Here is a 12075-nt window from a genome sequence, read left to right as displayed (position 1 = left end):
CCTGGGAGTCGACTTCAAAGAGTCGGGCCTCCTCTCTGCTACCTGTCCCCACCAGAAACCTCCCGCTCCGTTGCCCTCCAGCGGGGGAGTAAGAGCTAGTGCTGTTGCTAGGCAAGAAGATGTGGCACATATAGATCTTCCTGGACTTTAATTAAAAACATCTTTAGAAGTCGTCTCTGCCGAGGCCAGCGATTGATTCCTGGCTTGGGCCCGAGGGTTGCTGAGCCACACTCTCTCTGGCTACAGATGGGACAATCGGAAACTCCCCGCTTACTGCTTGCTGTCTCTGCAAATGATACTCTTGGGATCCATTCTGTCTCTTGCCTTCCTCTTTTCCTCTCTGTTACCACTCCCCTCAGGCCCCAGATTTGGGAGACAGGCTGCATGCCCTTATGCTTTTATTTCTACTCTGCTGTTGGGCCTCGGGCTCCTTAGGTGCAAAATGGGGGTGTCAGCACTTAGGAGAGAGCCCATGGAGGATGAAGTGAGATTGGGAGTGTGAGAGATTGCAAGCTGTAAAGTACAGAGCAAGGAAGGGTCATAGCTGTTCCCCTGAAGAAAGCCATGGATGCTGAACCCAGAAACAAAGAGTTCTGGTTCCAAGTTCTGTCTCAGGCCTGACTGTGGAGCCTCAGACAAGTTACTTTATCTCTTGTTGCATTTACTTCCTCGTCAGCAGAATGAAGACAGTAACACCTGCCCTGCTTATTCCCGGGATTGGAGGATAAAGGCGAATCACTCTGCGAAAGCAGTGTTAGCTGATAGCTGTTATTTACTGAATATCCCAAGAAGTGCTGGCTATACTGCAAAACAGCCTTCTTCTACCCATCAGAGATGCAGCTCACAGGGGCCTGGAGCTGAGGGAACGGGACTGTGGCAGAGGTCTGCAATGTCCACACTTGGTTGAACCCCAATCCTATAGTCCAGCCACACCAGTACTACTGTGATGTACACCACATCTCCCACCCTACCCTCACAGCAGACATCACTAATCTATTGTGGCACTCCTTTCTGCTGAGCCCAGATGAAACCTTCAGACTCTCCAGTCACTACCAATTGATGGAGGTAGTTGCAGGAGACGAAACTGACTCATCCCTATGCTGAGGTTGGGATGGTGTTGTTTGTGCAGTGTGTGAAATGGGTACCAGGCATCCAAAGTGTCTGCTCATTTTCTATCTGTGGGTCTCAACACAAAGTAAATTCCAGCAAACATGAGCTATGTCCTTGTCCTTGGATGACTCATTACAGGCTCTCAGAGTCAAGTACACTGGACGCCGTGCATATAGTGGGTGCTAATAAACACTGGTGGGTTTCATTGTTCTTTGCATTTCCTGCAGTGCCCAGAATAAAGCAGTGGCTAATAAACACCGATCGAATCTAGGCGTTTTCTTTCTTTTTTTTCTCTCCCCCTCCACCCCAGATAGGGTTTCTCTGTGTAGCCCTGGCTGTCCTGGAACTCTCTCTGTAGATCAAGCTGTCCTCGAACTCAGAACGGTCTGTCTCTGCCTCCCGACTGCTAAGACTAAAGATGTGTGCTACCACCACCTGGCTGAGGCTCTGTGTTTTCAATGTGCCAAGTGCAGTATCTTGCATACAGTTGGTATCAATGGCTGAAGAAGCAGAGCTGGGCCTGGAAGCCCAGGAAGAGGAAGATACATGAATCCTCTCACTGTATCTGAGCCAGGTTGTGATGCCCCAGAGGAAGACCCTGGCCCCCCTATATTGAAAGATCACAGAGGTAAGCCTGATGCCCCAGAGGAAGACCCTGGCCCCCCTATATCGAAAGATCACAGAGGTCAGTGCTTCCTGATTCACTGTTTACCAACTTCCTGACGCCCCAAGCTTTCATCCCTTCCTCTGCTGATATGTCTCCAGGGGATTCTCCATTACAGACTCAGAGACAGGTGTCCCTCACGCATCTCTACCTAGGTTTACGGTGGACACCCCAGTCCTAACCTGCCAGAGAGTGAAAGCTGTTCCAGCTTGTTCCCCCTTCTGTGGCAGCTCCAATACTGAGCTGTTCCGAGCTCTTGCCTCTCTCCCCAACGTCCAGTCCTGCACTGCCCCCCATGGCCTCTGCAACACACTGGCATTCTTCTTCCTCACCCTCCTTGCCATCACCTCTCACCTGCCTAGCCAGAGCCCTCGCTAACCTCCCTCTCCATCCTTGCCTCTGTGGTCTATTAACAAATAGCCAGATCATTCTTTTAAAATATGCACTGGGTCATGTCACATCTCTGTCCCCATCTCACTCAGCTGCCACTGAAAACCTTCCAGCAGCCACAAAGTCCTACGCATTTCATCTTATGACCCTTTTTCTGAGGTACCCAAGCACTGTCTGCTGCCTCCCCATCTCTTCTTTCAGGAATCCTTGAACACAATGTGTCCCAGGGTCTTTGCACCCATAGCGCCCTGTGCCTACAATGTCCTTTGAATGTGTGGCAGTTCAAGTGAGGTACCCAACCCAGCAGCGGCTCCTGGGAGTTTGTTTTCATCTCTAACAGTCAGGCTTGCTGGATGGGAAACCCTGGGCTGAGGTGGAGCTCCACAGTAGAGTGCTTACCTAGTGTGCATGAGCTGAGTTTGATCCCCAGCACTGTGAAGAGAAAAGAAAAAAAGGAGCCCTGGGGGATAGATGTGGCAGCCTGTGTTAACTAGCTCTCTAGGTAATTAGGGTACACACCAGAGGTGGAAAACCCTGCTTCATTCAGACAGTTCCCTTCCTTCAGTGTGTGATTCAACACTTGCATAAAAAGAGAATTTCCGGGGCTGGGGAGCTGGCTCTGTGGTTGAGGCACTTGCTGTGTAAATATGAGGACCTGAGTTCCAATCCCCAGACCCATACAAAGTTGGATGAGATAGTGCACATTTGTAGTCCCTGTGCTCCTAGAGCAAGATGGGAATGGAGACAGGAGACTCACCAGAAGCTCCCAAACCAGCTAGCCTGGTCATATAGTGGCAAACAGAAGACAAGGTGAATGGCAAAGAGCAGCACTCTAGGGTGCCCTCTGACCTGTGCCCATGCTCTCTGTCCTGCACAGAGCACACTCACACTCTCAAACATGCACACACATACATAGACACCCCAGCATATGTCTAAAAAGGGGAAGAATTTCTACCAGATTCTAGCCAGCCCTGTTCCCGTCACTCCCTTACCCACTGTATGACTTTCTGGCGATCCTCAGTGCATGACACAGTGCCTGGCATGTGCCTGTGGTATGAAGGACCCCTGTCCCCAATGCTCAGCAAGTAACTCTGACCTCAGGAGGAGGACAGGGGCTTGCTCAAGGTCATGGGGTATCAGGCCTGCCAACTGCCAAGGACTTGCTTCGCTGCACTGGCCCCAGCATGGGCTGGCATGCCCCTCCTCAGAAGCGTGGTTCGTTGGCCCCCCCGGCGCACTTCCCTTCTCTTTTAAGCTTTGAGTGGTTTAATTTGCGAGCACAGCTGCCTTTCATGTCGCAAGCTGCGTCCCTGCTCTCTCTGATCTCAGAAGCTGCCCGACCCGCTGCAGCTTGTCGGCCCGCCCTGCTCAGCCCGGATCAGGAGGCTCAGTTAATTGTGACTGATTTTCAAAGCTGCCTGGACTCTCCGTGAGCACCCGGTGCCCGGATCCACTTCTTCAAAAAGTTACTCAAATAAATCAACTAATTTAATTTCTGCCTTTTCCCGCCCCCTCCTTGGTTCCCCAGCTTGCCCAGGGTGAGTCACCCTTTCTCCTGAGTGCTATGTGAGTTCAGGCTGGGACTCAGGCCAGTGCCTCCTACACTCTGTAGAACCTGAGATGCACTCTTGTCCTCCTTCTGAGTTCAGTCTCCCCGTCTGTGAAGAAAGACCCTCCTCTCGCAGACAGCCTGGAAGCCCAAGGCAGGGGTCAGTTGCAGTACTCATTGGCTACAGAACCCAACGTACCTTCTCTTCCCTCTGGGTCCTGGGGCCCCCATCTGGGGCCCCCATCTGTTCAGCAGGGTGCTGACACAGACCTGGCACGCTAATTAGTCAGATGAGAATGAGGAGGGAACGGCAGAGCCAGCGAGGCAAATGTGGCCTGCTTCTTCTGCCTGCCCCAGCCCCAGCCCTTCTCTGCAGTTTGGCAGACAGGACTCTCCTATGGCTCCCCTGAAAGTCACTTAGCTGTATAGCGTCAGCTCTCTCCAGCTTTCTGGTCTTTTCTGTGCATGAGCATGCAAGTCAGAGAGATGGCTGAGTAGGTGAAAGTACAGGGTGGGCAAGCCTGGTGACCTGAATTTAAGTCCTGGACTGACATAAAAGCAGGATGTGATAGCAGACAGCTGTAACCCAGCAAGATGGGGACAAGGACAGGAGAGTCGGCCGGCCGCTCAGGGCCAGCTAGCCTGGAGTACACAGCACGGCAGTAGAAACAGGAGAGAGCCTGCCTCAAGGCAAGGTGGAAGGCTGAGCCAGTGAAGGTGCAGTACATGATAAAGATGCTTGTCATCTGGGTCTGAGCTCAATCCTTAGGACCACAGTGAAAGGAAAGAACAAACTCCCAAAAGTTGCCTGATGACCTCCACACATACCCAGGCTTGCGCTTGCATGCACCTGCACATATTAGATATACTTATATTATATATATGTACGTTTTCAATAAAAAAAAAACAAGTAAGTTTTGGGAAAAGGTAGATAAGACCATGTCCTTTTGGGCCCATGACTTAACAGGGAGGGCTGCTGGGCCTGGGGAGCCAGGGATTTGAGATGCCGCCTCTGGCTTGCTGGTGACCTTGGACATGCCACCGCTCCCTGAGCCCCAGTTTCTCCATTTCCACAGTTCATGTCCAAGCTCTTGGCAACTCTGGAAGGCCCTGGGTCTCTGCCACTGCCAACATCCTGGGTATTTTCCCAGCCCAGAGCTCCCCAGTGAATCTGTTTATTCGACCGACAGTTTAAGCAAGTTTGCCGTGCTTCTGGACCAGTCCTTCAATCTGAGCACACCAGAAACCAAACTCCACTTTCCTTTCATCTCCAGAGCTGTACTTCCATCAATGGAAATTCCATCAAGTTCACCACTCGGGTCAAAATCCCAAATGTAAGTCTCGAGTTCTCCCTCTTACATCCAATCCATTAGCAAACGCCTTCAGCCTAGCTTTCAAAACACATCCACCAGCGACCTCATTTCATCCCTCTTCTACTGCCACCTTGAGTGGAGGCACCGCCATGTCTCATCTTGATAACTGCAGCATCCCCATTTAGAGCAACCAGCCCCTGGCTTTGCCTTCACCGTACCTGCCACTTCTTCATGGCACAGTCATGAGATCACGTTAAAAGTAAGCCAGACCCTGTCATTCTTCTGAAGGGGACCCATCATGGCCTGCCTAGCATGTGCAGAATAAAAGATCAAGCTGTAACTATTATCTAGATGGCTGTCTGATATTCAGGGAACTTGACCCCAGGCCCTTTGCACATTCTGCTCTCTGTGCTCATCCCCTACAATGCCCACCTTCTCACTTCATGGCTTCGGTATCACCTCTGGCAGGTCTTATCATACCAGTCATTCTTCTGCTTATTAGTGTCTGTCATCTCTAGCCAGAACATGCTATTTGTGAATATATGGACTCTTGTCTGTCTCTACATAGCTATGTCTCCCATGCCATGGCAAGCACATAGTAGGTACTCAACAAATTTCTCTTAAATGAATACTATATGTCAACAAATACATGGGGAGTCATAGGACCACACCATAGGTTTTGATACATCACTCAGTTAGCAAGCATGTACACATCACACACACACATGTACCTGTGTATATGCAGAGCTCACTCATCTGCTGCTCTACTTTCCCACTGTTTCTTGGTGCCTTCTCCTATTTTCTCTGGTCCACATTCTCCTTTGAATACCAGTGATCTGCTTATTGAACCAAATTTGGTCCAACCTGGATACACCGGGGCTGATAGGCCCTCCCCCAAATACCTAAGTGTTTCAGCTTCTGATGTGTAGCCAAAGGGTCAGAGAGCCAGAGAAAGGTCAAGCTAGCTTGCATCTCCAGGAGAGGATAGCCTAGGACCCAGGATGCTGCTCTCTGCTTGCCTGGCTTGCAGACCTCTTTGGCTAATATGGTGAGGAAGAGGCAGCGGCTTGAGACCCACAACCCATGACTCAGTCAGTGTCCACTAGAGACTTAGGAGCCTGGGCTAAGTGGAACCCTGGTGTTCAGAGGGCTGTCTGAGATCCCACCCATGAGCGGGTGGGGCAGAGGCGTGCTGTGTTTAGTCTGGGCACACTGTTCTTACAGGCAGTTGTGCGTTTTCTTTTGTTACCCACACAGGTTGGGTGTGTGTAGTGCCCCTGGGTGTTAGCAGCCACACACAGCAAAGAGTAATTGATTCTCTCGGTGCCTCCTGTGGGCTGGAGTACCCAGGCAGCAGGGCCTCTAAGCTGGGGCATCCCAGTCAGATGAATGAAGCTGTCCATAATTACACCCAGATGTGTCCCTAGCTACACCTAGATGATGCCCTAGCAAGATGACACCTGCTGAGGTTACCCCCGTGTTCATGGTGGTGGCTGAGCTGGTCCAATAGCTTGCTTTGTTTGAGGGCTGTTTCCTGTGCCTGTGGTGGGTGGCTATGTGCAGGTGTGAGACTGTGTTTGGATCTGTGCTGGCCTGGCTGTTGCCATTTTAGGCTGGAGAAAAGCCAGCAGCCGTGCAGGGGCTGCGTCTGTGTGCAGTTGAACTTTGAGGAAGAGCTGCGACCATGTCAAACACGGCTGGCACATGGGGTTGTGTCTCTGAGCATACAGTGTGCACGTGCCTAGCTGAGCTTGCATGCACAACTGGGTTTGGGGGTGCAGCTGTACCTGAGCATTCAGCTGTCACTGAGTCCACAGACAAGCCATGTCCACATGGGGCCTGGGTGTACAGATGCAGCTGAGGTCAAGTGTGGGCTTTGCCCAGCTATGTCGCTGGGAATGTGCCCTGCTCCTGTCTGTCCTCTGTACCCTAGGGACAACCACTCTGTCTCTCCTGTCCTTCCCAGTAGCACTCAATCAGCTCATGCTTGGAGCATCCCCACCCCAGGCCTCACCCATCCCCCCCAGCCCACCTGTAGGTGACAGCTCAGCCACACTGCCAATGTAGGGGCCATGTAGGAAGCGTGGCTCACTGTCGTTGATGTCCTGCACTTTGATGATGAACTCCGATTCGGGCTCCAGCAGGCGGTTGGTGGCACGATCCCTGGCTTGAGCTCGGAGTGTGTAGAAGGTTTTCTGCTCCCGGTCCAGGCGCTCGGTGGCATGGATGTCACCTGTCAGCTCATCAATCAGGAAGATGGTCCCCGCACCCTCACCAGAGATGGTGTACTTGATGGTCCCATCGCCTTCATCAGAATCAGAGTGGATCTGAGGAGGCAGGAGGAAGGCAGGGTGGATACTGGGGAATGTGGCGTCTCCTCTCTGACATTGCCCCCCCCCCACCCAGAGTCCCATGGGGGCCTGTTTCTAAGCACATCTCTCCTTCAACACAGAGAGGCCCAAAAGCTATGCTTGTGGCAATCTGAGCTTTGCACCCTCCATGAACTCTTCACCTGGGGTTCACCCTAACCTGACCGCACCCCACAATCCACCTTCTCTAGGCCCCCAAAACCATCAGCTTTAGATAATAACCACTACCCCTACCCTTGCTCAAAAAACTCCCATAGTTCCTGTTGCCTTTAAAATGAAGCCTGGGACAGCAGCTTGCTTAACCCTGCAGCTCTTACTGTGTGCTCAGGTATATGCACGCACACGCGTGTGCGCGAACACACACATATATCAAGGCTTATGGGAGGAGGTGTCAGAAGACATCCTTAGGTGTCATCCACGATGGTTTTACTTTATTTTTGAGATGATGGCAGACCAGCAAACCCCAGGGATCTCTTTGTTCTAGCCCCCCAACTCTGGGATTACAAGCACAGGCCACCATCATTGGCTCTTTTCAAATGTGAGTTCTGAGGAGTCACACTCACATCCTCACGCTTGCTCTCAAGACAAGCACTTTACCCTCTGAGCCATCCCTCTAGTCCTGCAGCTCCTGTTTTGAACACTTGTCCTTTTTTCTCTGCCTACTGAAAATCCATCCACCATGCAAGGCTCTGCTCCCTTGCCACCTGGCCTGGGAAGCTTTGCTGGATCCCCTTCCAGGGTCGCTGAGTGCATCAAGCCGCCATCATCATCATCATCATCATCATCATCATCATCATCATCATCATCATCATCGTGTTCAGCCTTGCAGGATCGCCATTCTTGCGCGTTTCAGACCTCCACGCGCTTGGAAATGACACAGGCAGCTTTTAAAATGTGGCCCTGGCTCACCTGTTCTGGGGTGGGGCTTCCCAGCTCACAAGCCCTGAGCTGCTCAGTGACCCACTTTGCGTGTTAGTCTCCCCTGGCTTCATTACAGGTCTCCGTAAATGGAAGGTGGGCCCATGACTTGTCATTTTATGGGGACCAGGAGGGGGGGGGGGATAAGAGTGCAGTGACACCTGCACTCATCAGGCATTGTGCAGGGTAAGGAGCACATTTACCTAGATTAGGTCTCTAGATACGAACAAAAAAAAGAGATTAGAACAAACCCCATTCCAGCGAGTTTTGCCTTTTTTTGTTGTTGTTTTTCCATTTTCCTAGGGAGGCCAGGGCACTGGGAAGCTACCTGGTTTCCTGGGCTATGCTCCTTCCCTATGCTCCCCCACTCCATTCTAAAACCTCTCAGAGGTCTCCAGAGGAAGGCAGAGACTGGCCTTGACTCCAGCATTATCTCCTGTGTGTCTTACATAAATCACTGCACCTCTCTGAGCTTGCCACTGTATCTGTAACACGGCATGTCCTCCCAAAGGAGCTGGGTTGACAGTCCCCTAAGGCCCTTGCCAGCTGCCCAGCACCAGCAGCATAGGAGGCAGGATGCTGCCTGAGGACCAGGGCTGGAGCCAGGTCCCACTGAGCAATGCATGTCCCCTGTGGCTACTGCGTCACCACGAGGTCCAAAAGGCTGGGAGATGGGAGCAGAGAGGGACTATTTAGGGAAGGTATGGAGGCTTTTCACTTCTTTAGCAACCACTACAAATATACTTGTTGGTACTAGCTAAAACTTAGCCCTGCCTGAGACACATTAAGTATCTGACACACAGAAGCCATGATTATATTACACTAAGCATTCACTATTTATAACCGGGATTTTCCTCTGGCACTGCAAGGCGCCAGACCCTGGGCTGTTTCCTCTGCACTGGCATCTCTTGGGGTAGGAGCCTGTTCTCTTGCAAACAGAAACACCTAAGGCTTCATCCTCCAATGCACAAATCTCCAAGCAGCCCTGAGCAGAAGAAAACCCATCTGGATTTTAGCTGCTGCTCCTCTCCAAACCTCCGTGGAGATGGAGCATAAAGGAGACAGTCCCTATGGCACTTTTGAGGCCCAGCTGTGACAGACTTCAGCCCCCTCATCCTCAGAACAGGTGCCAGAAAACTCATCCAGAGGAGGGCCCACCCAGCCACGCAGTAGGAGCCGGGTGTAAATTCTGTGGTAGAACTTCATGTCTGAAAGGTGGATCATAGAAGTGCCATTTGGAAGATTGAATGGCCCATAAACATTTTCATATTTCATTAGCCGATTAATGGGCATCTCTCTCTTTTTGGCGACTCTGCTGATTCTCAGCAGAAATTGCCGGGAGTAAATGGAGGCGTCTGGTGGAACCTTTCCGGGTCCCCATCCTGTTATAGATTGCCCCAATTAATGCCCGTCCTGGGCTCCTTCTTCCTGTCCAGTTACTGTTAATAGATTTCTCATAAGTGGCTGGATTGTAAAAACCTCATAACTCAGTTTAATGCCCCCAATAAAATTATCTCAGATGTCGGCCCTGAATCCCTGGCAGCTCCTGGGATGAGGGAATCTGTTTCTGTTTGTATGTACTCTTCTATCACCTTTCCTTGGGGAGACACAGAGGGGATAGAGGGGTAGGACCTCTCTTAGGGTGCCTCTGTCCACTTCCCATTTGGCTTGGCACCTGCTTATTTGATCAGCAAACGCTCGAGAGCAGCGTGGTAGAAGAGATGAGATGTGGGAGAATCATCTTCAATGGTGTCCGTCAGAGCCCCGTAAAAATGGCTGTTGCATGTCTCGGATGAGGAGACAGTGCACACTGACAGATGTGATCTCGGTCATGTGGACTGTGTGGAAGCCAAACTTGGTGTTGGAGCTATGGTGGGTTCATTTTGCCCTTCTAAGTCCTGATTCCCCATCTGACGCATTCAAGCCTCTTTACCTGGCACAGTAAAGATTACATGAACACTCAGGGCTGGAGAGATGGCTCAGTGGTAAGAGTATCGGCTGCTCTTCCTAAGAACCCAGGCTCAATTCCCAGCAACCACATGGCAGCCTACAACTGAAACTCTAGTTCCAATGGATCCAACTCCCTCACACAGACATACATTCGGGCCAAATACCAATACACACAAAAATTAAGTGAATAAAGGAAAAAAGGTTAAATGAACACATGTTGCCAATGACCCAAGCCCCTGGCCACAGTGGCCTCCTTCCCTCTCTGTATCCTGGGGCTCTGTGATGTACAAGGTCTCAGATCCCTTGGCATTTTACTTTTCTTCTTTCTTTCTTTTCTTTTTAGTTTTTATTTTGAGATATGTTCTCAGGTAGCCCAGGTTAGCCTCAAACTCACTAAGTACCTGAGGATGACCTTGAACTCACGCTCTTCCTGCTTCTCCCACTCCTCAAACCCAGTGATGGTGTCATGGCCCAGCACCCTGATATTTTCATTTAGACCTCCTTCCTACTCCCAATGAGGGGTGGTGAGGAGGGAGTGGAGCCCAGCATTGATGATGTCATCAATGTTCTGTGAAGTGTGGCATAGCCCTCAAATTGGGGACTACAGGGTCATACTACCAATCAGCCCAGAGAGGGAGGAGCTAAGAGCTCAGCGCTGTGGAGCTGGGCAGGACTACATCCTGGCTCAGGCCTAGAAGACAGTTCAAGATCCCCAGCTGTCCATGGCAGCGGGGGTGGAGGCATGGCGCTCTCATTTATAGAGAGCACCTACTGTATTGCTCCTGCTGCAGGCTCTCAACACACAGTGTGCAGATGTCTTTGCATGCTCCAAGTGAAGACACCAAGGTGGGCCTGGGCCTGGGTCCACTGAACTCATGGGTGCTGATCTGTCTTCCAGCAGCCTCAGGGAGGTCAATCAGTCAGCTCATAATACCTCCTGCAGAGGATGGGGAGCAAGGGGAGGAGCCACTGGCTGGGTCTCTGACACCAGTCTATACCCTGCAGTTCTTCCTGGGTGTCGGTTCTACCATTTGGAAAAAGACCTGGAATCACACATCTGAAAGGATGATGGGTGTGAAGTCAGGAGCAGCGCATACCAGCTCCAGCTTTGCCTCCAGCTTGCTACTGACTGGCCCGGTGAGTGGTGGCCCTTCTCAGAGCCGTGGTTTTCTCGTCTGCCAACAGGTCCTGCAGATTCATAAGATAACACAAGCAAGCTCACAGCACACAATAGGTGGTTCTTCTCCTTCTTTTTCTTTTTCTCTTTCTCTTTCTTCTTCTTCTTCTTCTTCTTCTTCTTCTTCTTCTTCTTCTTCTTCTTCTTCTTCTTCTTCTTCATTCTTTTCTTTTTTGGTTTTTCAAGACAGGGTTTCTCAGTGTAGTTTTGGTACCTGTCCTGGATCTCGCTCTGTAGACCAGGCTGGCGAATTACATCCGCCTGGCTCTGCCTTGTGAGTGCTGGGATTAAAAGTGTGCACCACCAGCTGCCCAGCCACGATAGGTTCTTACTGTGGATCAACATCCCTTTCCTGTCTCTGAACTCAGGAAGGACTAGGGGAGGGTCATCTGATTCACCCTCCCTACCTTCCTACACAAGGATCAACCACAGATATCGCCACTCATTGGAGGCCTAGAGGCCATGTTCCAGTGCCTTTTCAGTTCAAAGTACCTCCAGGAAGCCCTATCAGATGTGGCCCATGTGGTGGAAGAGCCCAGTCCCTCCTCTGTGCACAGGTCTCGCCCTGCCACACTCCCCTGCAGCTTTTCAGTGTTGTGCTTAGGTGTCCCAGGGACTGGGGCACTGGAGAGGTT

The 12075-nt window shown here is 51.2% G+C and overlaps 1 protein-coding gene across 1 annotated transcript in view; it reads right to left on the bottom strand.

Moving 5' to 3' along the window:
- Cdh22 (cadherin 22) overlaps nucleotides 1-12075 on the bottom strand; it is a 64669-nt gene that overhangs the window by 47768 nt on the left and 4826 nt on the right. The window contains exon 2 of the mRNA XM_036184312.1: nucleotides 7059-7353. Coding sequence (XP_036040205.1) covers nucleotides 7059-7353 — 295 coding nt within the window. The remainder of the gene's footprint in view (nucleotides 1-7058; nucleotides 7354-12075) is intronic.

This window comes from Onychomys torridus, chromosome 4 (assembly GCF_903995425.1).
Source record: "Onychomys torridus chromosome 4, mOncTor1.1, whole genome shotgun sequence".
NCBI classification, from domain to species: domain Eukaryota; kingdom Metazoa; phylum Chordata; class Mammalia; order Rodentia; family Cricetidae; genus Onychomys; species Onychomys torridus.
Note: the sequence above shows the minus strand (reverse complement) of the source record. Positions and strands in the feature narration are given on the sequence as shown.